General features: G+C 43.1%; 2 protein-coding genes across 2 annotated transcripts in view; one reads left to right on the top strand and one right to left on the bottom strand.

Annotated features, from left to right (window-relative positions):
* The window catches only part of LOC117260971 (bifunctional heparan sulfate N-deacetylase/N-sulfotransferase 1-like), a 50,076-nt gene extending 31,064 nt beyond the window's left edge, over window positions 1-19,012 (bottom strand). The window contains exon 1 of the mRNA XM_033633128.2: window positions 18,836-19,012. The gene's annotated coding sequence lies outside the window, so the exon portion shown is untranslated. The remainder of the gene's footprint in view (window positions 1-18,835) is intronic.
* A 2,314-nt stretch (window positions 19,013-21,326) lies between these two features.
* On the top strand, window positions 21,327-26,984 carry rbm22 (RNA binding motif protein 22). The gene is made up of 11 exons (XM_033633382.2): window positions 21,327-21,410; window positions 22,669-22,722; window positions 22,817-22,846; window positions 22,960-23,092; window positions 23,217-23,317; window positions 23,692-23,864; window positions 24,083-24,283; window positions 24,424-24,588; window positions 25,587-25,675; window positions 25,856-25,984; window positions 26,248-26,984. The coding sequence occupies exons 1-11, from the start codon at window positions 21,357-21,359 to the stop codon at window positions 26,400-26,402; spliced, it is 1,284 nt and encodes a 427-aa protein (XP_033489273.2). The 5' UTR covers window positions 21,327-21,356; the 3' UTR covers window positions 26,403-26,984.
* The last annotated feature ends 91 nt before the right edge of the window (window positions 26,985-27,075 follow it).

The following is a 27,075-nucleotide window of genomic DNA, read 5'->3' as shown; positions in this document are numbered from 1 at the left end:
CAGATACACAATTCCACACACAGATTGGTGGGGTGTTTCTCCTCCCGCTGGCTGTAACAGGTGTGTGGGGGTAGGAAGTAGTAAGCTGATCCCGCCATGAAGACCCACTCCTTCCCCTCTCTTGCCAAAACATCCACAGTCCCACTGCTATCCTTCACCTCCTGAAGGGAAACTTCCAATCAGTCCAGCAGATCAATACGCCCTAGCCTCGGGATATGAGGCTCTAAAGTTAACTAGAAGCACTTAAGGAAGAGGGGGATCTGTATTGATTACAAAGGGTTAATGAGACCTTTTGTGCTGGCTACGCTTTTTTTTTTTTTAAGATTGGAAATGCGTGACTGTCAGTTAATTGATACAAATTGGTAACACATGTACAAACTTGACTGCTGTTGAGGATTTAATGCGACTATTCTGCAGTCTGTTGTTTGTGTTTTGACACTTAACAGTATACACAAAGGTGAAATAAGGCTGAATTAAATAATGATAATAGCTCCTCGGTCAGCGGAGAGCACGGTGCCGCGATGAATCAGTGCAGACTGAACTAGACGGCCAGAAAGAAAGCAAACTGGTGAATCTTTTATCTGCACTGCAGGTAAAAAATACTGAGTAGGATAAGGTTCGGGATGCCACGACATCTTTGCTCCAATATCAATTATTCAGCATTGCCTTTTCTAACCCTTTAATTATACATCAGTGTTAGAATAACAAAGGCTAGGGACGCTCACTGTGTTCCTACTTACAAAGGCCACAACAATGAAACCGGATGGGGGTACTTTAGCCTTTAGGTGGAGGTTGGTGGAAGACGGAAGCAAAAAGGCCTTCGGGCTGCTTTGCCCTGCTGTCGAGCTGTCATTTATGATGTGTTCGCCTCACCCACTGTGTGATCAGAGATCAAAGGGTTAACTGAAACTCTGGCCTATAGCCTCCGTGCTTACATTATTCAACAGCTTGTTACAACAGCCTGCTCCCTGATCTCACACACAGGGAGACGGGAGCTGGAAACTCCAGGGAGGGGAACACTAGGGACGAATAGCCGGATTAAGAAACAGGGATGACAGAGAGACCGAGAGGCTGGAGAGAAGAAAGATGAGGGGTGGAATTGAGGATGTTTATAAAAAAAAAAAAAAAAAAAGGTGAGGCATGAAGAAAATGGGTGATTCAATAGGATGAAAAGAGGTATTGAGAAAAGGGAAGGATGAGAAAGTGGTGAAAGATAGTAAGGGAGCACAGGTGGACAGAAGAGGAGGGCTGTCCTTCCAAATCTGCCTGTTACTACGGGAGACTGATCAGAATCACTGAATATGGACGCTTAACCTTTGACCACATACCTCATTTGTTAGCTCAGCTCCACATTTTGTCCGAGGGAAGCAGAGGTTTTAAACATCTAAAATGTTTTATCCCCGGCCCTTTCACAACACAGTGGCAGAAAATGCCACAGTCCATTTACTCACATCTCAATTATGATGTAACATAATGGTGATGGAAGGCCTTTTCTCACAAAAAAAAATTCAAATCTATCTTTTTCTTTCGCTGCTAATTCTCAATAAGAGACAGCCGAACACTGGCTGGTCGTGTTTTCAAAAAGGTAGCGCAGCAGTATCCACTCGCTTTAGGCTCCTCTGAAGTAGTACTCATAGATACGCGCAAAACAACAAAGCAAAACAACATCCATCAGATGAGCACTGAACTGACAGCGACCATGTTTTGGGAGCGCCCTGTTTATAGTCCCAGACTCGCGCCGCTGCTCAGTGAGCGGGCTCCTTTGTTCATTAATTGATTGGCCTCCCCTGCTGGGCCTCAGTAACTAGGTTACACAGATCCATGAAAAGAAGAGGGCTGGCTCCCCCGGTGAAAGGCGGAGGACAGATAGACGACTTCGGGGCAGGAATCCGAGTGTTAATATAACTAATGGAGTGAGGACGACAGTAACTTTATTGAAATCACCCTCATCTAATTAGAGCAAGCAGCTGATGAGAGCAAAGAGGGACGGGAAGGAAGGTTGGATTCCATTATGCAAGGGTGAAGTCACCGTCGTGTCAACTGAATGGGCGAGGCTGCGGAAAGGTGAAGCGATGGCTATGAGAGAGAGAAAGAGAGAGAGATGCCGTGATGTTCATTATCCAGCTGTCACAGGCGGATCTCCCACTGGCACTGTCACTGTCAGTCGCTAATATAATGGAAGCAGGTGAGGGAAAGTGTAGAGACTGTTGTGAACATCGCGCTGAGGTCACCGTTCGCTCTGGCTGAAGCAGCGCCTGGTAACATATTATTAGCTGGGACAAAAGGCGCATTTCTACTGATTCACTTTTGGTAACAGGTCCATTTCTCTCTTTTGTTTCACACTGCCGATAGTACCCCTCAGTGTAGGCAGGAGTCTCAGCAGATCATGTGAAACCTCTGTGATGTCATCGTCCACGCAACTCTCACTGAATCCTTTCATCGGCAACCAAACAGAGGAACGTCTGCACTTCGTCAATTGTATGGTGTGGTGTACGCTGCACTATTGCGGGCTGACATTTTTTTCAAATCTGGGTTGAGTGAATTAAAGAATTAAAAAAATGCGGTCGCGATTGATGGTAGCTTGCTAATTTAAAATGGCAGGTTTGTACAGGATTTCCTGTCATACAAGTGACAATTCTCTCTGCAGTGTTTTAACTCTAGTCTACTGTCAAAACCACTGATTTATCAAAACTGTTTTTTTAATATTTAAAATGGTTTCAATACTCTTTTTCCGCTGTCTTGATACACCGATAACAGCTGAACATTCACACCCTCTTACTATTATTGTGTACGACAGTCATTTGTTCTGCTGTTCTCTGAAACTAACCAAGAAAAGAAAAATTGTTGTCATATTATAGCCTTATCTTTTAATAAAAAAAAATAATTGTATGCTTTCAATGTCATTTTTTTCCTAACGGTATCAAAAATACTGTTTATATCGCTATTGTTCAAGATATTGTATCAAAGTCAAATATTCCAGTATGGTGACTTCACTACCTTCTAGTATCTGCTCAGCTCGACTGAGGTGGTACCACAAATAATCCCAGGTACTATAAACAACTTTGCTAATGGAAAAACCAAAACATCGAAAATCGAGAATTGAGTTGAGTACAGCTGTGTCGTACCATGCAGTAGAAATGCGGCATAAATGACCTTCAAGATGAGGGGGAAAGCACGACAGCCAGAACACAAAGGTAATCATTTCCATTCATCACTAGAGGTTTGACCAGTCGTCTCAGTGATCAGTGAAAATTTGCCCTTAAAAACTTCCTGAACACTAGTGAAATTAAAAAATAAAAAGTAGAAATGCTGGATTCCCTTTCATCCTGTTTATCTAATAAATCGACCTGTCGCATAGTTTGTTAATGTACAGTATGATTTCCATTACTGTGACTCCTGGGAGCTCATCACTGGCTGATTTTGTCCAACGTGTGGGTAAAAAAAAACCAACAACAATTTTGTTAATTAGTTTTTTGGTCAGAAAACGAGCGTCAGTTGTTTCAAGTGTAGAGCTTTAAGCAGTGGGGGGAAAAAACTGGCACCCTGCCCTCAGCAGTACAAGTGGGCTGACCTCAAGCCACCATGTCCAACAAAACCATAACCACCAACCAGTGTTTTCAAAAAAATGTCACACAAGAGGTTAAAGATGGCTGCTTGGGAATAGACGATACAAAAAGTCCTAGAGGCTGAAATTAAATGTTAATTAATATATAGTTAAATTAAAATGCCCTGCAAAAGCACCACCATGAATCTAAATTCTGATTTAAAGAGGCATGAAAGCCTCAGAGCAAACCTTAAATATCTCACCCAGCCCTGTAACTCCTGCAAAAACAGAGACGGAGACATGATGTGGCCTCCCTGCCGGCACAGGGCTCAACAGCTGAGCCAACGGAGGGTCTGCATCTGCCCCGCATACCTCAGAGGATACAAGTTTCCACCACAAACTTTATCCCTCAGGTGACAGGACTGAGATTCCGCCACTAAGTGAGATGGACCGGGTGGCGGGCAATGTGGCAAACAGCGGCGCTATCAGCCTGATGAATACTGGCCCTGTGTGTGCTAACAGTCAATATGGGATGAGTGGTGTGGATGTCATTGGCAATAGGTCGAAATCCAAAATAAAATCAAACAAGGCCTCAGGCAGCCTCTGGAAAAAAAAGCCTATCAAGAGTATGACTCTGCAAAAAAAAATTTGCTGGCGTAGTACTTCTCAACTCAAGTGGGGCGTGACAGCTCGCAACATAATCTTAATATATTATTTGATCCTCCCACCCCTAAGCGATGGAGTCATAATGCATTACGAGCTCCAGTGAGGCTCGAGACCCGCAGCGGCATAACGGTTGACCACTCCTCACAAGAGATGACTTCTAGGTCACACGAGGACAACGCAGCAAAGATGAGGTTAATATTACTGTCACCGGTAGCCAGAAGGAGAGAGAAAAAGAGGCAGAGGAGTAAAGAAGAGAAAATGAAAAAGAAATCTAAAGCATTTCACTTGTATTCCTTTAGACTGCAAATTACCTACTCTGCAAATTGCAAGGAAAAGGCAGTCCACCTCCTCCCAACAGCCTCTCTAATGGTGTTGTCTTTAAAACCTTTATCACTAATTCATTACTTCTGATTTTCCAGCAGCAAGGGTTGAAGCTTTGTCTTGTGTCTAATTGAGAGCCGGTGGCTTCAGGCCCTAATCAGTCAAACCTACTAACAGCTTTCCTCGGGGGAGGATGAAGTCAAAAAACAGCATTATTGTACCAGTAGGCCATTTGCTCTGTGTGCAACTTCAAATGACTTTAATTTCAGACTCTCCAAGATGGTGTTTTGTGGAGTGGGTAAAATGTCAGGCAGTAATGAATGTTGAGGTTTCCCCCCAGTTGTCCCTCATCAGATGCTGTCATTAAGCGGCACGACATTCAAAGAATATGCCACATATTCGAGACAGGTTTTTGAGTTAACTTTCAGTGCCCATTCAATCACTGAAAAAAACTTTCAAAAGGGGAAAAAAGCCATTTTCTCTACTCGCTCCATCTCCCTTCACCCCCACCTCTCCCCTCACACATGGAAGCGTACACAAGTCTAATTAGCTGTGTCGTATCCCTTGATGACTCCGCCATTTCCTCTCACTGGGAAGATTAACCACCACCACCACGCTAATATCAGCCTCCACATCAACACAATTAGGTGAAGAGTGAAATGCGAGGCATGTCGTCACATCTCCCCGGCTTCATTAGGGCACACAAAAGACAACTTGACGACAGACAGGCCGCTGTGTCTGCAGGTTGGGGAGGCGCTGGGCAGGTGTACTTGGCAACCCAGACGATCGCCATGGGATGTGGTTAGAACTTGTCCTAGATAATACAATGTGGCCGGGTTTATTGTTGGAGGTAGAGGTTACAGAGAGAGCTCAAAGGCCACTTCAGATATGAAAAACGGACTCCTGTAGTTTTCACTTGGCTTATCCATTAAAAAAGCACAGAGCAGTGACCAATTTTGATAAGTAATGATAACATTTATAGGGGTATATATATGATTCTATCAGATCAGTTAGATCTTTATACTGTAAAGCTGTTTTCTCAAATGAAATCCAGGCAATGTCTAGAGAACCAGGTCCAGACATTGTTGGGAATTGCCCTTTCACACACGTAGCACATAACAGGAGACTTCCTGTGTCAAATGCGCTCTCACCTACTGGAAATACTTCATTTGGTTTAGGTGAGGGGTGGCACCAGGGTGGAGCGTTTAGGAGGGAGAGCATGACACAAAAAGTACACTGCTGAAACGGCACTGTTTTATTTGTGAAAGTGGTTCGTAATTTGGTCATAAACAACCCAGTCTCTTGTCGTTTCTTGTATTTGTCTGATGATTTCAGCAACAGAAGTTCCTGTCTCTCCAGTTAAAACATTTTCATTGCCATCTTTGTGTAAATGACCCTTCCTCTTCACCCTCGGATGTTTGTATTCTTCCGGTCACGCCACTCGCATGACAGAAATGTCATCAACACGCCCACTCCCTCGATGTGAATTCTCCGGACAATGACCTGCTGTATTCACACATGGCCTCAATCGGACATTAGACAGACTTTGTCCTAGGAAGCTGGCAGGATGAAGTCCATTTAACGTCCAGTCCAACGGATTTGGACATTTGCGTTCTCACATACAGCTCCTCTGGGTAATGTCTAGAGAAGTTCATGGATGCAGTGCATGAGCGAAAAGGGGCTTAAGTGACTAGATTATATCATTCAGTAAAAATCCAATATCATTAGGCCAATGCTATTCACAGCTGACACGACTGGAATGAGGATATGATTTTTTACTCTGTCAGGTTTTGGTGTGGGAGTCTATAAAATCCTCAAAAAAACTGCCTCCTTCTGCCAATCCGCCAAAAGTTTTTGAGTTTTAAGGTGAATATCGAATCAAAGAACGGCAAGTCAATCTTTCGATGTCATCCAACTCCTTCCCAAGTTTGTCTCAGGAGGCTGAAACTCAGGAAGGAGAAGCATCCATTCAGTTTGACATGGAGCCTGCTGAAGACAATCCATTGTTTCAAAATGTTTCCAGATGCTCCGTACTCTAAGCTGTTGAATTTTCTGGCCAGGATTTGTCATTCTTTCAGTCAATCTTGGGGCTTCCTATTAGTTCCCGTGAGCCAAGTCACCACCCTATGCATCCTTAGCGAGCAAGTGGACTTCTGAGACATTTGGGTGCGTTCATCTTTTGTTTCTGTTACGAGAAATCCTTCAGCTACTACTGGAAATTAATTGCTCAGATACACAACCTAAGAGAAACCCACAATTCCCCACGGTCCTCATGCTGTTTAATAAACAGCTTGTTTATGCCAAGAATACATTTCTAAAAGAACACTGAGTGTTTGTCATTTCAAGGATTTGTTTTTGGCATGTTAAATCGTCAAAATTACATATGAGGCTGAGAAAGAAAAATCTGAAAGACAAAAAGGAACTTCAGCTGCATAATATCCCACCATAATCAACTTGATATATTACAAAATATGACCAGTTTTGCTAATGATGTCGTTAATTAAAGCCACAATTTGTCATCCAAATGTAAACCAAAGACTAGCAGCCCCATCATTAAACATCAAAACACGGAGCTGGAACCTATAACTCATCAACTAACAAGCCATACACAAACTACAAACAACGGCAACTCAATCTGACCCATTAATGTTTGCTGATGTCATGCTTTTTACATCATAAAAAAAGGTATATACATATATACAAAGCTGAATTAATGACAGTAATTTTGACAATTGATGAATTGTTGAAGTCGTTTTTCAAGCAGAACTGTCAAACATTTGCTCGTTCCAGCTTCTTAAATGTGAAAAATGTGTCACAATGTAGTAAAATAAACATTTTGGGGTTTGGAGCAGTTGATTGGAAATCATTAGAGACATTAACTCGGGGTTTGGGAACATACGATAGGCCGACCTGTGACAAATGTCTAAATGAATGAAAATAAACAATACTCGTCACAGAGCGCTTGCTTTCTTCTGACGGTCGCGGCTATAGACCGCAGGCGCAGCTAATCCAGTTAATACGGCAATAGCTTTACTCAATTAAGCCAATCAAAATCAACTGTTTACTGTGGATGGAGCAGCGTACGCGAGACGTGAGAGAGATGACGGCATGGAGCATGAAGCAAATGCACTTCTACTTTCCGGCTGCGACTGTTTTCTCTGTTCTAACCAAAGTAGCACTACACACCATGACCATGTTTGGAGCGACATACAGCTGTGAGTCAGCTTCCTCTGCTATGAACACTATTAAAAGCAACTATGGTTTCAGGCTCACCAATGAACAACTATAGGCACGACAACGGCACTGACAAGATTCAAACCAAAATCCATACAACTGGCAGGGTAGTCGCAGGCCTTTTCCTCTCACTGAGAGAAGAAGGAGAAAAAGATCTAAGTAAATTAATAAATAAATAAGAGAAGGGAGCTGCTCAAAGCTCAGTTTGCAGTTTTTCTTTAAAAGAAGGCACTTGTTATTGATTTTATTCAGAAGATTCTGTCTTGCTTTCTTTTACTTGCAATGTAGGCCTTAAGTTTGTTGCACTGGGACTAGTTTTATTTATGGTAAACATACCTTTTTGTTGCCCATACAAGTGCCATACAAGTTCAGTTTGTCTGTATGTTAAAAGTATGCTACTTTGAAAATTGACATTATTGTTTAAATGATATGACAATGCATGTTGCTGATTTCATTTGATAGATGTAGGAGTAGGCTATAGTACACAGTTTACTAATTATGAGGTTCGCATGTTTGCTGGGAGGAAATTTAAGTCATTGGACCTCTTTCCAATTTAGTTTAATATTCCTGTTTTTCATCCAAATGTTAAAAAAAAGTCCAGGTACATTGGAATAATACTTGTCATTAAAGATGTTCGTGACAGTTTTTTTCCCCCTTTTCCTCGATATTAATACCTGAACTTGCATATCAGTTGATACCGAGTACCAATGTGACGGCACTGCCTGGAAATAAATAAAACTAAAATTCACAGCTGTATACTACTGACCCTGTATGGCTGTCAAATGATTGCTATCACTATTTTATGGCATGGCTCAGGATAAACTCTTTGTAAAACATGAACAAATACATACAGAGAATGAATGCCGTAAAACTCTCTTTTATTCAGTGTAAAATACTGCCAGATTGCTGACATTTTGCTAACGGCTAACGACAGACTATTGACCAAAAATCAATTCTTCTTCACTGCTCTAAAACAATAGTTGCCAGTGGCTGCAAATCCTAACTTGCTGTGTAGGCAGCTGTTTTAGAGCAGCAATAAAGAACAGATTTTTGGGGAAAATGCAGTTTTATTTGGGTGTGAAACTATGTTAAAGTTTGTTAATAAGTTACTGGTATTGGATCGGTTAATAGAGTGATCCAGCATTTTAGGCTCCGATAACGGTATTGCTGTCATTATCAGTCACTCTACTTGTGATGTATATTTTCCAAAACTAAAATGCTTACTTGGATGTTTAAGAAAATCTCAGACTTGGTAGAAAGTTTGTTCCTTAGGGCACCAAAAAGTTCAATCTGAGTATATGCAGCGAGGTGCTCCAAAACAAAATCAGATCATCCACCTCTATCTATAGGGGGAATCTTTGCCGCCTCGCATGTTTGTTTTTCAGCAAAGTGACAGAAACAGATGCCACCATGACAACACAAAGTCCTGCCATGTGCTGTGATGTTAACAAAAATATCTGGATCTGCCTTGAAAAGTTGACGTTGTTGGGACCTTGAGTGATGTTTTCATTTAGGCCTTCAGACCACCTAAAGGTTTCCTGGCGGGGGAAAACTCTTTTTCACTGCATGAAGAATAGACACGGACATGAAGACAGAGATATCCTTATGATCGGATCTGCTGTCAACTGACATTAGAGCACGCAGCGGATATTTACAGCTTTCTGGAAACATCTGTAGGCTCATGGAGGACTGTCAGGCAGGCAGGGTAAACAACATGCTTACTAGAATCTCACACCCCCATGCTAACCAGGCCTGTCAATCACATGAATCAAGCTAGTGGCTGCAATTCAGATGTGGATGAAAGAAGAGAGCTGCACAACGGATGGTGCAGGAGCCCGGCAAGCGGCTGCGCCACATGAGCAACAAATATGTCAATTAATTGCAAAAGACAAAAGAGAGAGTTTAAGTCTCAAAGAAACCAACAAAAACACAACAAATACTCCGCTAATTGAAATGTTTTGCTCAAAGGACTGCAGCAGATCATTTGGTGATAGCTTGAGCAGCGAGTTCAAAAATATGTAACAGAAGGGAGAAAAAAAAAAAGATGCGAAATCTGCCACTGAACACAAGCACACAGAACAGAGCAGAGAGGAAAACATGCAAAGGGGAAAACAAGAGAGCTAGAACAGAGGAAATCTAACAAAAGACAACAGAACATAGACGGAACACAGTGGAGCCGAGCACAACACACCAGAACAGGCTGTAATTGTGTTGTGCGGGACTGACCCCAGCGCATCCCAGCAGGCATTGCATGATGAATGGGCCTGGCGATGACTACATCCCACATCCCTCCTCCTCCTCCTCACATGCTCTTTTCTCTCCCTCTCCTCTCTGTCGCCACTATTAGCCCTCCTTCTGTCCCTCCCTTTGCTCCCCTCCTTTCCCCAAAACCACACTCTATTCAGCTGCTGCCATCCCACAAGATTAATTTGCATTCAGTGCACTTAGTCCTCGTATTGTGCTCTGACACAATGACATATTACAGTGCATGGCACACCTATTAAACATATAGTCTAGCTCCAGGGTCGATGCTTTTTTTTTCAAGATGGTTATGGTGGAGTACAAATGTGTAGAGCAAGAAGCATGAGGCTTGATCAGCTACGAACGCAAAGAGACCCTGACATGCAAGTCACAGCAGAATCATTACAGGAACAGTTAGATAACCTCGATTAATGATTCACTAGACCCAAACTAATAAACTGGGTCAGATTGTGTTAGCAGTGGTAGCAAGAGCAGGGAGACCTTCAGGTTAGGCTGCGTGAGAAGGAACAGCAGCAGCGAGAGCGAGACGGGGAGGGAGCAAGAAAAAGAAAATTAAAGAGAGGAAAAAAGGCGATAGAGGTGTTGGTGTTACTCCACTATAGACCCTGAGGAAAGAGACAGTAATGCATGGGAAATGGGCTTTTTCCTCCAGATTTCTTTGCTCCTGCTCTCCTTCTACTGTTCTATCGTGCCCACGTCCAAGGGGAGCAAAAGAGGGAGACCAAATTTAATTTGCTACACCGTCTCTAGCCATCACCCTTTGTGCCTGGGGACAAAAGAAATGGATTCTGGAATTTAAAAAGATGAGTGAAATAAAGAAATAAAACAGGGCACTCAGGAGAAGGCATGAGAGACAATAGCACAGAGGGTGGCAGCGAGAAATGAGAGCACAGTTTGTGGGGAGAGGGGGGTGGGGGTGGGGGTGAGAAGCTGGGCGAGCGTTATGTGGGCCAGATATTAACTGTATGGTTATCATAAACCAGCTCAGAGGCCTGGCCATCTGGAGAGGCCACAGGTTTACTCAAACAATCAGATCAGGGTGGTGATAGCGGCCACTGCTGACGGTATGACGTCCAAACACAGAGGTGGCTGAGGGGTTAACAACCCATTACCTCACCCTGCTGCGCTCCCCGGGGAGACACAGTATGGAGTTGTGGTAGCAGTGTGAGTGTGTGTGTCTCCTTCAGAACCCAGAGCGCACCTTTAGGCTGTTACTCAACAAAGGAGAGCACGGCACAGTGACATCACCAGAGACTACGCCTGTGTGCAGGAGGCAAGTGGGAGACAAGGGCGTGGAGGATGGAGACTGTGGACTATGTGGGAGTCACATTACTCGCCTCTAGCTCTTCTCTACCTGTCATATAAGCACTTTGAGGACTCAACAGTAAAGCCAGAGTCTTGACAACTTCAAACGCCTGATTTGCTGGAGTAGATCAGAGGCAACGGAGGGATAAAGGGAAGAATAAAGGAAGAAAGAGGAATCTAAAAAGCACCAGGCTTGCTCAGTGTGTAGCCTCAACATTGTGTTGTGGGATGTCTTGAATTTCATTATCAGATTCTTGACTCAAGTTCATCCATGGCCCAGTCCCACAGTAGAAGAACAAAAAAAAAAAAAAAAAAAAAAAAAAAAAAAAAAAAGGAGGGGCCTCCACCCCGGCCCATTGAGAGCCAATGAGCTCTGGTCGAGCTGCAGCAGAGAGTTGGGGGCCATTACGGAGAGAAAACAAACATAGACCTCTGGCCAGGCACACACAGCCCGGCCCAGACACCTGTGTCCCATTCACCAAACATATCCGGCCACTTAACACTTCACAGAGGGGGTAGGGTGGTGTTTGTGTTTGCAGGCTTGCACACCCCACTGTGGTTCCTTTAGTTTCGCTTCTTTACCAAAACAGCCTCCCGAGCTGCTCTGCGAAGACCAAATGCTTGCGGCTGTGGAGCCTCCCGCTGAGAGCAGCCAGCCGTTACACCACCTGACCATCACAAGTGACCCCGTTCGAAGCTGCACTGTCTGAATAAAACTGGCCAAAACCCGGCAAAACAAAGCTCATTCATCCTGCTGTCACCCGCAGTCTCCAGCTGCCCTCCTGTCTAGGTGCCCCAGCTGCATCTGGACTGACCTCGGGGTTGCCAACACCTGTCCTGCACAGACAGGGACAGGCGTGTACACACAAACACACACACATACACACACACACAGCTCCCTACCACCCAGGATGGATGAGAGACAGCAGGCTGGGCAGACACGGCACCGCCTCGGATCAGTGGAGGGGCACACTTGGAGCTGCCAGGAGCTAAACCTCAGGTCGGCACCATTACAATTCTTTCCACCTCAGCAATTCAAAATGGAGAAGAGGTATGCCATCAGCTGTGGTCAGTTTGTTACGGTAGATTCTCAACGCCTCCATGCAATTTAATGAATTGAAATGGAGATGACCCATAACCCTGGCAATGCACTCATAGTTTCCACCCAAAGATTAAGCGAGATAGCAGAGCCGAGCTGTTTAGATGTAGCGAAGGCCACTCGCATGCCGCAATGCTTTGTTTGCAGTTTAGCCAAATCACAGATGGGAGCCGACTGGACACCAGATGACTTGCTGTGGTGTGGTGGTGTGGTCTGCTTTGAGGCTAAGAGACAGGAGAGAGAGGGGAAATAGAAGAGGACAGGGGCACTGGGCACCAGATGCCCTGCTAAAGTTTACCCAGTCCGGCTGCCCTGGTGGGACGCCACGGTGCTCCAGCCTGGTGACTGATCTCAAGGCCGTGTCACAGACGTGCCTGTTTTAATGTTGCACCATTATCCTGGCTAACAACCGTCTCTATCATCACGGGCTAACAAAAGAAAAACTGAAACCTCTACGTGACCTTGTGTAGGTGTTCACTCCTCTCTTTCCTGCAGTATCACCACGTCTCATGACAGCACTGTAAACACAAACTGTAGTTGGTAAACACCGAACATGGTCCTCGTGACAGCATCGGGCCACAGCTGTGATGTTGTCTAAGCTTCAGGGTGAACAGTCAAACAGTGCAGGCAAAGACAGCTACACTTGTTAAGAAGATAAGTACACTGACTAAACACTTAGCTGTCAGTTAGCAGGTAACTTAAACAACAGCTCTGCAGAGGCTCCTACCTTCATGACGGTTTTAACGTTGTCTGAATTGTTCATCTGAAGGTGTAACAGTGGGTCTACAGTTCATCTCGGCAAGGTATGGCTGAAAAACTGTCACGTGAATGTATATTTTGATCAATAAATGTTTCCCAAAGCCCAAGTTGATGTCCTCACAAATTTGTTTTCCCCACAACCCAAAAATATTCAGTTTACTGTGATAGAGAAGTAACAAAACCAGAAAATATTTACATCTAAGAAGCTGGAAACAGAATTTTTACTTTTTTCCTCAAAATATTACTCAAACACAAAAAATGATTCTCAAAGTAGTTGGCAGTTAAATTAATAATTCACAACTAATTGATTAATCATTGCAGAGATGCGTTAGTTAAAGGGATACTTCACCCACACAATGACCATTTGTATGTTGATTAGTCACGCCGTGTTATCTCAAAGTCATGTGGAAAACAATTTTTCTCGCAAGCCTCCACAGAAAATGGCGAACATATTGATTTATTGATTGTTTGAGGACCACATTTAGCAACAAAACTATGACAAAACATCCATTTACAGACTCTCGCACAACTTGTGCAGCATAATACAAGTCTCATTTATCCAGGTGTACATTCAGTATCTCCCAAACACATGCATTTTCACTCAAACCTTAACCTTTTAAACTTAACTTTCTTCAAAGCAAGACTCCACTACTAAGCTGTTTTAGTAAAAATGCATGTGTTTCAATCAATAAATCAATATGTTTGCGGTTTGCCGTGGAGGCATGTGAGAAAAACAAAGTTAACTACATGAAATCAAGGTAACACTGCATCACTAATTTACTAACAAATGGTCATTTTGTGAGTGAAGCATTCCTGTTAGTGTTTTTAAGCAAGGTATCATTCATAATATACTATAAAAACTACTGAGAGTTTTGTTTTTGTATGTCTTCAAATATGAGTTTAAACATTACACTAAGAAACCTAATTTAATACAGTGTGTTCCTCAAAGGAAAACTTGTCAATAGTTTACACTCTCCACTTATATACTGTATGTATGGTAAACAACTTGAGGCGTGCGTGACTGTGGGTGTACACACACCAGCTCTAAAGTAGGTGAGACTATGTGTGTGGTATCCGTGGTGCAGCCAGACCCCGCCGAGGCCACCAGACAACTGGGCAAACACACAGACACCCCTCCCGCACTCCCCTCCACCTGTCTGCCCTCCATGCTCACATCAGTGAGCTTTAAACAACAAGCCATAGTAGCAGTGATGTAAGGCTGATGGTAACATTTACACTGAACAGTCTTTATCACAGATTTCCTGTTCACCTAGTAATGGTACAAATCCTTGACCCAAATACAACAAGCTCAAAGTTCCTCGATATAAATGATATGTACTGGATGTTCCAATGCAATACAAAGGCAACACAAACACATACCTCTGCAAAAGAGCCTTCCGCATGGCTAAGTGGACAAAGGAGGAAAAAACACAAACCTAATCATATCCGATGACTGATAGCACTTATGATGAGGACAAGGGGTTAGAATATCCCACAGTGAAGTGGTGCGTTCCCATTACTGCATCTCTCCATCTCTGAAAATGGCTTCATTAACAGGCCAGCGCCGAGAGCTCCCTCGCCGAGTGTATGAGCGCGCTGTACCCCGAGGGTCCGCCGGAATGGCTGAGGTGAAGTCCATTAACACCCGACAGCTTGTTTTTTGACCACTAAATAAAACAGGGTATTTTTCTGTGTCTGCAGTATAAATAGCCTTTAGCTTAGGAGCTGGCGGGCACACATTTCTGGGGTTGAAAACTCCGAGAAGAAAATTAGATTGGGCTGCCGATACGGTGTCATTGCCGCTGCTGAACTACACCCAGGTGAATATGTAAAGACTACATGAAGCACAATGTCACATCGTTCTCAGAAACTCCTGGACCTAGAAAACAGTTTTGTGTCATAACTTGTCTGAAGAGTAGCCGAGCAGGTTCTAATGACTTTTTGGTTATTTGTCAGCAGTCATTTAAATGCCAGTTAAACTGCCTGTGTGGGTGTAAACAGAACACAACTGAGTATATGATGTACCAGAAACAATTGAGAGGTTTTTCCTACGCCCTGTTTATTGTAACTTGGATCAAAGCGTCACCGGAACGCCTAAAATGATGTAAATGTCTGTATCTAAATGGTGGCAAGTGGGCGGGGGCGTGATAAGTAGAAAAGCTATAAAAACCATGCTGTCTTCTGCTGGGGATAAATCCATATCTCATATAACCTGTCCCGTTCTTCTGGCATACTTCCCGCTCCCTCAGGCAACCAGAGCTGGCTACCTCTGAGCCTATGACATAGCTCCTACTTTCCCAGCACTTACGCTCCAATCATGTGTCATCTGATGAAACGCTACACCCTAGTCACCATTATTCGTCTGGATACAGGAGCCTCTGGAATGTATCGGATTCCTGCCTCAGGGGGTAGGCACCTTGGAAACATGGGCCTACCTCCACAGGCTAGCCTCTCCCACTTTTCCTCTCACCCTCTGTGTCTCTCTCTCCATCTATCTTTCCATTCAGCAAAATGCTTGATTTACACTGCCTCATTGCCCATCTGACATGTGTTCACATTTTTGACACAGTAGAAGGACATGTGAGGGACAGTTTGGAGTTTTGGGACTGTTTTCCAGCTGTCTGCTGCCTCCTTTATGTCAAAGTCCCAGCCAAAGAGTAAACATCACAATGACCGTTAACCCTTTCCTATAGTCCTACAGTCACTCACTACTCTAGAAGCACCAGAGCTCGACTTTAAATTCAAATTAGAAAACTATTTTGTCCTCTAGTGCAACAATAGCACAGCCACTCTCAACCTATCTCCTCTCTCCAGAGAGCAACAGTTATGCAGAGCAGTACTCAGGCCTGTAGTATTGAGTATCTCTGAGTCACTGGCCTGCGTAATTCAGTCTAGGGAATTATGACAGTGGAAAATCATTTCCCTGGGCCGGGGATAGGAGGCCATGGCTAATCGTTCAGTAATCTGATCTGCCTGCATACTGTAGCATTCAGCCGCGCCGCTAGCCTAGCCAGCCAGTCACACATGTGGACACCCCCAGTGCCTGCCAACTATCTGATGGAGGCTAGCACTATTCAAAAACAACTCTCCAGGTTTTCCCGAGGATTACAGATGCTATCGGATCATTTGCTAATACTCGGTTGTGCTGTGCTGTTTGAAATGTATTTACTCTGCTCCTGCTCTCCAATACCCCTCCGATAGCACAGCCTAAGCCAACAAATGCCGCAGCCACATTCCAGGCAGAAAAAAGGCACTTCAATGCAAACTACCTTACAGGCTACAATGGTACAATCTGCTTCTGGCATTCTGGCGTATTAATCCAAAAGCTTGACTTAATGAGGAAACATCTGAGTTTGTCTGTCAAACAGCAGGCTATTTTGGGTACACTTCCAATTGTAGATTCCAGTATCTAGCGGAGCCAGTGGTGTTGTAGTAGTATATGAATAAGAACCATAGGGAGCAGTACTGTGGCACAAAGCAGTGTTTATACCCAGCAGAGAGGCTTGGGAGGGGGGCTTGAGTTTTGGAAAGATGCCTGGCTTCAGCGCCACTCTAAAGAGAGGTCTGCCCCCCACACACTGAGTGTGGATACAAGGGGCACTGACATGGAAAAATACAAGAGATGGCATGTTGTTGGGCACTGAAGTTCCCAACAGTTATCTTGTGAAGCATTAAACACGATGGTATAGTTAGTGCTCTACAACGAAGATTACATCTGCCTCCATGTGCAGATAAGTAGCAGTAAAACAGTCAGCGCTGTGATTGACATTCTTCTTACTCTTCCCCATTCAAGCCTAAAATCCAAAATGACGAATTGTGTGTGATCATGTCTCATTCTGATAAACGGCCAAACACCGCTTGGTGATGCGATCTGTCATACTCTGTCATGCCTACAGTATTTTATCAACCTCCATGTGTAGGCATTGTAGCCCAGTCGCAGCGTTTCACAGGCATATCTAAGTGAGGAGATGCTGATATATGATCAAATGGCTGCGGCAGCAGTGGCAGCCTTCATCAACTGAAAGCGCTAGATCACAGCATGTTTGGCAGCCAGTGGAAGCAGTCAGATGGAGGGTTAGAACAACCAGACAAACAGTTGGCACAGATAAATAGAACGCAACTTAAGATTCAGCTCTCCACAAATTTGACAAACAAATGACAGCAACCACACTCTTTTTTTTTAATCTAATCTGCAAATGGAATAAGCCCCTACATTTTTTTTTTTTTTTTTTTTTACAAATGATGGGTGGAACATGTGATAAACAACACATGGCTTGAGAAAAGCAAAAAAATGTGGAGCACTGGTCAAATAAATCTCATGATACATAAAACCAGAGGGACAGCACTTTTCAGTCGCAAGAATGTCTTCTGCAGCTGAGGCGAAAATGCAGGGAAAGTCCTTATGACTTTACCAAATACATGCAGAGTGTGAGTCATTCTCCTTTAGTAATCTCTTACTCACAGAGGTGCACGCTTGCACGCGCACACACCCCAAGGCAACAGATTTCAGGCAGGTCTGGACTGCCCCTTTTTCTCTCTCTTTTTTTTTTTGCCACACAGCGGAGTCAAGTGTTTATAATATTTAATACATACAGCTACCTCTGTGGAGACACAAAACAAAGAGCAACAAAGCGGCCTCTTGCAGCAAAGAAAGATGTAAAAGAAGGGACATTGCATCATTGGTGCATTGTGCCACTATGCCACATATAAACAACATATAGCCTAACACTTGCATATCTCTGTTGAGTGCATCCCAAACTGCCCTACTTTTTGGAAACTAGAACTAGAGACTGATATGGCATAGTCAGCAGTATCCTTTTGAGTTTATGGGTGGAAGAGACAGTGTAGAAATCTTCCTAAGGAGCAATATTAGTGACAGTCAGCTTGCAGATGATCCTACAGGTAGCTACATAATAATCTGATGCATCAACACAGAGCCTGTCATCTGATAATTACCAAGTTCCCAGAAACCATTTGGACGAATTGAATAATGTGAAAGCGGTCGCTGCATTCCCATGGTGATCTTTTATCTCCCTCTGTCATGTGTGCTGCTGTTAGATTAGGTGGCAGACAGTCTTATCGACCTTTAATTATAATTTGCACACAAAATCGTTTGGCCTTTCCATTGCAAGACTGTAGCGTTTGTGGCTGATCGCTATACTGTTGTCAAATTGTTGAAGCTAACTTGATGCGAGCATTTTTTTGATAAATACAATGTACATGGCTACAAAGTTACACAAACAAGTTCCTCGCTCGTGGCTGGCACCGGGCTGCAGCACGGTATCCGGCTGGATAAAGGAATTCCGATATTAAATCACGGAGCGGAGCAGTCGGACGCAGCTCTCTGTCTATCCCGAGCGCAAACTTCGACCTGACCTGCTTCAAAAATAACGTTAGCCTGCTTCCTGTGCTGCCAAACGGACGGGCTGGAAGCTGCACCGAGCCTCCACCGTCTCACCGGGGCTTTGTGTTTCCTGCCAGCGGAGACTCAGGCCGAAAAACTGGCCTCATTCTCCGTCTGCGCCAGACAATGTTCACTAGCCTGGCCTGGGAGACCGAGCGGCGGCGGGGCTCTCTCGCGGTCGTGTTACCAAACATGTGCGAAAACACCGCGACCACACTCGGGTTTGTGTCGATGTACTCACCTTGTTTGAGTCTAGGTGGATTTGGGACAACGCGGTCCGGTTGGGAAAGCGGCGGGGTTGAAGCACGCCGGGCGCATGTCGCCGTCGTCGTCGTCGTCTCGGTTTGCTGTCGGCCGTGATGTGGAAGCGGCACAGCGGACTCGGCTGGGAGAAATCGGGAAATCTGAGAATGCCCCTGTCTTTCTGCAGCTCAGTGCACCGGCAGTGGCCCATAACTGTCGACAGGAGGCGCCAGCGCAGCACATTTTTGCCTCTGACACACGCATGCATGCATAGTACACAACTCCTCAAAGAAATCACTGTGCGATCATATTCCTGCAAGAGCTTTATCTGCATCCATCCTCTTCAGTGGGGAGATTATGGTGGCGTTGACGGGCTGCGTGGCACTGCACTGCTCGGAGTTTAATTGTGCAGCGATGCTGGGATTATCCCGGAAGTTTTTATCATTCATATTTCTCAGATCAGGAGCTCAGGGGTAGTCGTGATGGTTTTGATTAGTCACCACACCGTGCAGATTATACAACACGGCCCATGCAAAAATAACACTGCTTTAAAATTCTAATCAGTGTTGCATCAAAGAGGCAATCTGATTATATATATATATATATTTTTTAAAATCACTTTGATATTACAACCACAATGTCATTCATACTCAGTCATAGTGACTTTACAAGAGCCTACTCAAGGTACTGCTATGATTTTCAAGAGAACTATGCTTTTATTGGATATTTTCATCATCTTCTGAGGGGAATATCTCCAATTGAATATAACACAAATATAAAATTGATGTCACTAAACAAACAACTTCAACCTTGACTTGGATAGAAAACTCAACCCACTTTTACCAGCTGTCTTTTTCTTACAGTTTCAGGACAACAAACAGCCTATAAATGAGTATGAAATACAAGTATATTTTTAAATCAACATATAATTTGTGCATACAACAGACTTTATGTCACATTGCACCACATACAGGAATATATAACAACAGAGCCATCCATAGGCCACAGCTTAAATGGAGCACTGCAACATGGAGCAGCTGTGAGGTAACAGTACACCTACACGTCCTCTGACCTCGTGACTCGTGAGGTTGGTGATTCTGATTACAGAGTGGCCAAATCTGAGACAAAGCCGTCATTCAAAACAGCTTTAGCTGTCTCATCTGCATCACATGATGAAGGAGATAGGGTCACACGACTCATTGACACAAAGACAGAGACGGCTGGAAGGTTTACCTCGGTGTCCCACTAAACACAGGGCAAGACATAGATTGTGCACCCAGATACAAGACACATGGGCTGTTTAGAGCTTTCTCATGGAAATATGATCCCACGAGCAAATGTCAATCAATAATCAGTGTCACCCAGCTGATGAGCACAATGCAACGAATCTAACTCAGACATCACAAGCTACAGGAGAGACTGTTTAACATTGAAAGTAGCCTTAAAGCACAGCACACATACTTTTCTGCCTACCTTAATGGCAGCTGCATTTTGAAATAGTTTGCCAGCTCTTCCGGCCTGGATCTAATCCCTGTCCTCTGACTCCTCCACAGCCTCACCCTGACCTTAAATAAACATTAGGGGCTTAATGTCCATCTCAAACATCCTACTCCCCGCTAATTGGAGTTTCACACAGCAAAGACACCCTGACCTGAATTGGAACAGGTGGATAGATAAACTGTAAGTGGACTACACAATTGGCTTATGGGCTACAAGCTCTCACACACACCAGCCAGTCAGCTTCACACACATGCGGCGGTGAGAGAGGTAGCCTACTTACATCCTTCATTTTAATTAAAAGTAGGCCTAGGCTACGCTACCAGAATGTATAAATACTCTGTTACAGGGGAGAGTCCTCAAAATCTATCTTAAGAAAAACCCCAAAAGCATTAAAAGCATTTTGAAGAATGGCCACTCTTACATTGCAATTTCAAGGTGTATTAATTATATTAGGCTTTTTTTAACGGATGCATTACATATAGGCTACATGTTAAAATTTAGATATTGTAGCTGGTCAGTGTGGAGGTGTAAGTAAATTGTAATTCATGACAGAACATTGCATTATATTTTATAAACTGATAATATGTTGTGTATGAAGGCCAAATAACTAGAAACTATGACTTTTAGATGAATGTGACAGAGGAAAAAGTACAGTTACCTCTAAAATGAAGTGGAGTAGTAATGTAAAGTAGCATCAAACACAAAATAAGCCACACTAAATCCCTCTGTGTAACCTATTATGAGAAATAGCCTGAACCTGCTTCAGGAAAATGGTAATTTAAACACTCATGTAAAGACACACACGCATTTATACGTAAACTGCCAATGCCAGAGTTATTTGTGGTGCAAAGCCAATATTCACACTCTCCTAATATTTACATTTGCTTCTTATATTTACTTCTTTTTCCTTAATTAGATTATGCGTGGTAGTTTATTGAAATAGGGCGACACCCTAAGGTGGAAACGTGGCTCTCTCCGCCGCGGTGCATTGTGGGCTCATTTGGCTCACTCTCTGCAAAATGGCGACATCCCTAGGATCCAACACCTACAATAGACAGAACTGGGAAGACGCGGTAGGTTTAATCGGCTTTATAGCTTACCGGGTTGGGAATATGACTGACAGAGTGTCTTTTTCTCTTATATTCAGTGAGTTAACATGATTATGAAACTGCCAGCTTGCTACAAATCTGGCCGGTTTGCTTGTTAGCTTGTTAGCCAACCGTTAGCTAACGTTAGCTAGTAGAAGCGTGGCTGCTGCCATTATAAAATGTTTCTGTTAGATTCAATGTAAACGTTAATTCATAAAACAGAATAATATCATCTGAACACAACAATAGTGAGCTACAGAAGATTGTCAATAACGTTAGAAATTAGGCTCAAAGCAAACACTCGGCTAATGTAACATTAGCATGTTTTATGCTAACGTTAGCTCCATGAGCTAGTGAAGGCTAGCACAAGCAGGCTAACAATAATAAAAGTGAAGTTACCTCACGTATGAGTTAATCCAAACCGAGCCAGTCCGACACATACGTTTTGCCTGCTGTTTTAGGTCAGCTTGGTTCTTGGTGTGTTAGTCATATTTCTGTAAACCTGTATTATAACGATTTAATTGTATCGTTAGATTAGCAGGCGCTCACAGGAAATAACCAAATCCGCTTTCCTGACAGGTTAATCTCAATTTTATTTTACGATTTATGAAATTATCAGAAGAAACATGGTCTGTGTTGTAAACGGCTTTCAGTTGTTTTATTATTTTAACCATGCGTGTCGCTGGTCATTGTGGGGAAACGAACTGATGTGACTTCGCATTTGAGCCATGTTAAAGTTAGCACAACTACCAGATTTGAACTCTTGTATTTGTGCATCAAGCAACTGTATTTTTGTTTCTCTTAAAAGGTCTACACATTACTATATAAGGTATCAAACCCGTTTCCTCTCTTATACCATGACACATCAGGATCTTCAGCCAATGTTGGTTTTAGTAAGACACCAGAATATAAACTTTGCAACCTTAGACTGCGTCGTTAACGCTTGAGCCCCAAGAGCTGCTTATATTTAGGTGTTTGGCTGATGCTGTCAGTTGGATGGATTAAGGCGAGGTCATTTTCAGCAGCCAGCACGTAGATTGAAACAGCATCCTTTGACAGATGGAAAAGGAGTGAGCAAGTCCCATTTCACTCCCTGTAGTCACACATGCAACATTGCCAAGGCAAAGAGAAACTGAGAATGTTACTGCTTGAGATAACTTGTACCAGGAGACCATTGGGTGGATAACAGATTTGGTGCTTGGATTTTACTAAATGAATATCTGTTTGTCTTTTGTCTTTGCAGGATTTTCCAATTCTGTGTCAGACATGTTTAGGAGAAAACCCTTACATCCGTATGGTGAGTGTCATCATAATGATTTGGAGGTTATTTTCTCGTACTGTTGATACCAGTCGATATGCAGATTCAAATTTATCTATGCTTTCTTTTACAGACAAAGGAGAAATATGGGAAAGAATGCAAGGTATGTTTTGCATTGATACTTGAAAATTTATTTCCACAGAACACTACATGACACAGATTAAACTCTGAACACCATGTACCCTGCATAATAATTTTTTATTCTTTGCATGTCAGATCTGTGCTCGTCCCTTCACTGTGTTTCGGTGGTGTCCAGGGACACGAATGCGTTTCAAGAAAACTGAAGTCTGTCAGACTTGCAGTAAAATGAAGAATGTTTGTCAGACGTGCCTGCTGGACCTGGAGTATGGTAAGTCTCTGCAACTGACTCCTTTTTGTTGTTATTTGGCCTGTGTGCATTGTTTATGGCTTGCTGAAGTATATGTAATAGCTGTGTGATTTTTAATCCTCTTGTCACATCTCTTGTTTATCAGGTTTGCCTATCCAGGTCAGAGACACAGGGCTGTCAGTGAAAGATGATGTTCCCAAGTCAGATGTGAACAAAGAGTACTACACACAGAACATGGAGAGAGAGGTAATAATGGCTCTCTGATTCAAACAAAGAATTTTTTTTAATGTTTATTGTGATTTTCATGCAGATACAACAGCTAAAACTAGTATAAATTGAGTATCTGCCTGGCTTGATTTTTATTTTAATGATATGTCTTTCCTAACCAATAGAAAAGATATGGACAGGGTTGAACATTTCTTTAATTTCACAATTAATAACAAACTGAAGTGTGGATTTGAACCGTCAGTAGCAGTGGTTTAGTGGTTTGATTAACCTGTAAGATTTAACTTAGATAGGGGACAAAGCGGGACATCTTTAAGTAGTCTATGTGTCCCTCTAAGGTTTGGATTTTTTTTGTCACTGATCTCTTGTGTCCATTTGGACCTTTGTGTTCCCAGATAGCCAATTCTGATGGTACTCGGCCCGTGGGCCAGCTAGGTAAAGCACCCAGCTCTAGTGATATGTTGCTGAAACTTGCCCGGACCACTCCATACTACAAGAGGAACCGGCCGCACATCTGCTCCTTCTGGGTGAAGGGAGAGTGTAAAAGAGGGGAGGAGTGTCCCTATAGGTGAGTGACAGGCCACAGTTTCAGTTCATTAGGTGTCAAACTTGGTGTTGTGGGGTCAGCAGTGTGCGCTTATTGTTTCTTGTCTTGATTTGAGTACTTATTACTATAGGAAAAATAGAAATTGGTATGTCCTTTTTGTTCTGACTGTAATTTCCTTATATTTGTCACAGTTGTCGCACTGTCAGCATTTTCTCAATATGGTTCTTCATTTCACACAGGCATGAGAAGCCAACAGATCCTGATGACCCTCTAGCCGACCAGAATATTAAGGACCGTTACTACGGCATTAATGACCCAGTAGCTGACAAGCTGCTGAAACGGGCCTCAACTATGCCCCGACTGGACCCACCTGACGACAAGTCTATCACCACCCTCTACATAGGGGGTTTGGGAGATACTGTCACTGATGGAGATCTCAAGTAAGTATTTCTGTTTCATAACAACTGTACATCGTCCTGTGGTCGTTTAGGGCGGGGTCATAAAAGAACTGTTGTATAAGTTTTAAACCTCTAACTTCAAGTGTTTTGGGTCTAATGAACTTTTATCTGTTTCATTGTAGGAGTCACTTTTACCAATTTGGCGAGATTCGCACCATTACCATAGTACAGAGGCAGCAGTGTGCCTTCATCCAGTTTGCCACTCGGCAGTCAGCTGAAATGGCTGCTGAGAATTCCTTCAACAAACTCATCATTAATGGACGGAGGCTCACTGTCAAATGGGGAAGGTAAGAAGCAAATCAAAAAGGGAAGAGTGTTTCATTCATTAGGAATGCCGTGGTGAGAAGATTTTTCCCACTGATTAACAGCTTGACAACACTGGTGTTACCGATTACACTGGGCATTTTACAAGAAAAGATATTTGTTGATGGTGTGTGTGTGTGTAGATAAGAGGTGTTGCCTCCAGATACTGCCACCTTCATCAGACAAAAATTACAGTTGGCCTCCTTAATGTTTTCAGGTTTCCTATTAGCACTGGGTTTAAACCTGAAATTTTTGCTTCGCCTCTGACACCAAATCTTTCGCTTTCATCTTGTCAGCCATCTCTTGTTACTCTCGTCACTTAATAATCCTGCTACTCTGTGATGCAGCTTTACTTCTTCTGGTGTACAGAGCAGACTCTTTCACTTGCTAATTGTAGCATCTGTCATCGGACTGAGAATTGATGACAAGCTTAGCCACAAATCACTTTTTTTATTTGATAAATGTGGCTGCTGGTTTGTGAAACTGAACTAAATGGGTTTTATTTCTATTTACAAAAACTAAGCAAAATTACAGTGGGCTGCCCAAACACTATGTAACACCAACTACCATGGCAAGCCAAGCATACAGTAGATGCAACCCAAAAAAAAGCACTCCTGCCATCAAAAATTCGTAGCTTTCATACAGCCCTACTAAGTGGAGCCACATGGGAGGAGAAGTGAAGATTTGTAGCGATAATTTGCGTATTAAATGCCTGGTGGTGTTCAGAGTGCGTGTGTATTTGAAAGTAACAGCCTAGAATAATGCTAAGGTCACAACTGAGAGTAAACTAGTAACTCCAGTGCTCTGAAATATTATTACCCACACAATAAAAGCTTTACCACAGCAAGGAATTAGTGCACGGCAGGTCACTTCAACTTTATTGTTCTGGACAGAATTCTTCTGCTGCATACTGTTAAGCGGAATTAAATAAAGTGTTGTAATTTGATATGAACAGTAGAACATGAATTGTTTGTCTTTTTAGGTCTCAGGCAGCAAGAGGGAAGGAAGGCATCAAAGATGGTGTCAGTGAGATGGGCACCAGACTTGATCCTGTACCTGGACTGCCTGGAGGTGAGTCTGTAAACACAGGGAGAGCTGGAATTTTTGTGTGTGCTTGTGTACGCATTGTAATATAGTCATGTGAGTGCAATTTAAAGTTGTCTCTTATGTCTATAGTGGATTAATAGTGGAAATTAAAATAGTTGAAATGTATTTGTTGTTTCTATAATTCTGTTTCTCTCTGTGCTGTAGCTCTTCCTCCACCACCAGCTTTGGATGAAGAAACTCCTGCAAACTACTTCAACCTGGACCCCAGCACCTCTCCTGCGATCATGAACATTGCTCTGCCCCCACCTCCAGGCATCAACCCGCCTCCTCCAGGTGAAATCATAACCATTGATGCAGCTTATATCACATGCACAGTAACATAAGTCAAAAATAAAACAGTTATTTAGAGCAATCCCATTAAATTTATACTGCTATTACAGTAACTGTGGTAATCTCGATCTGTTATTGCACACAACGCATTTTTGCAAAGCAGCTGAAAAAAATTTATTAATCAGATAGCATGGTGTGAATTATGTAAACACAGTGATAATAGATGCCTAATGGTGTATTGTTTTTCTTTTCTTTTGCTCAATCAGGTTTTGGTCCTCCGATGTTTCACCCCATGGGTCCCATGGCTCCACCTATCCCCCCTCCAATGAGCATGAGACCTCCTGGTCAAATCCACTACCCCTCCCAGGATCCTCAGCGCATGGGTGCGCATGCTGCACATGGCTCGCGTCACGGTGATTAGCTGCTAGAGTGAAGTCACACAGCCGACAGGTGTCATTCTTTTTCTAATGTCAGACCTGGTCAGGTGCTTTCACCTCAGATGCTGTCAGCGGGCCTGAAACCTGCAGATGACTTCTGGGAGAAAACACAGTTATGTCTTACAGGATAACATCTGATTTATCATGCCACCTGCAGTGCAGTGAACAAACTGAACAAGGACCATCTGTGTTTCGGGAAAGACAACCAGGATCTTACAAGACGACGCTGTCACTACTTGCAGTTACTAAGTACTAGATCAGCATCAACAGACTTTCAGAATGAGAGTAGTGGCCCAATGTGATCAGGACCATGTGGTTTTTACAGGCTCCTGCGGTCGGAGCCGTTGTACATATAAAAATGTAAACTGTCAGTTTAAGCTTGTATTTGTCACACTGTGCAACATGGAGTAGAAATCTGAGGAGCAAAATTTTTTTAAAGCTTTTAATTTTCAGTTACTTTTTTATTTGACACAAACTTAATATTCCACAGCATATTGACTTTGTTTATTGTAAGGCTTACTTTGTTTTCACTTGTCATTAAAATGACCTAATTTTGTCATTGATCATGTGCGAGTTCATGTTGTTCATTAACACTCCTGCTGAGTTATCTCCTACAGTTGCCAGGGTTCCCACGGGCCTTTGAAATCCTTGATTGTT

This window comes from Epinephelus lanceolatus, chromosome 7 (genome assembly GCF_041903045.1).
Source record: "Epinephelus lanceolatus isolate andai-2023 chromosome 7, ASM4190304v1, whole genome shotgun sequence".
NCBI lineage: Eukaryota > Metazoa > Chordata > Actinopteri > Perciformes > Serranidae > Epinephelus > Epinephelus lanceolatus.
This window is presented reverse-complemented; position numbering and strand designations above follow the sequence as displayed.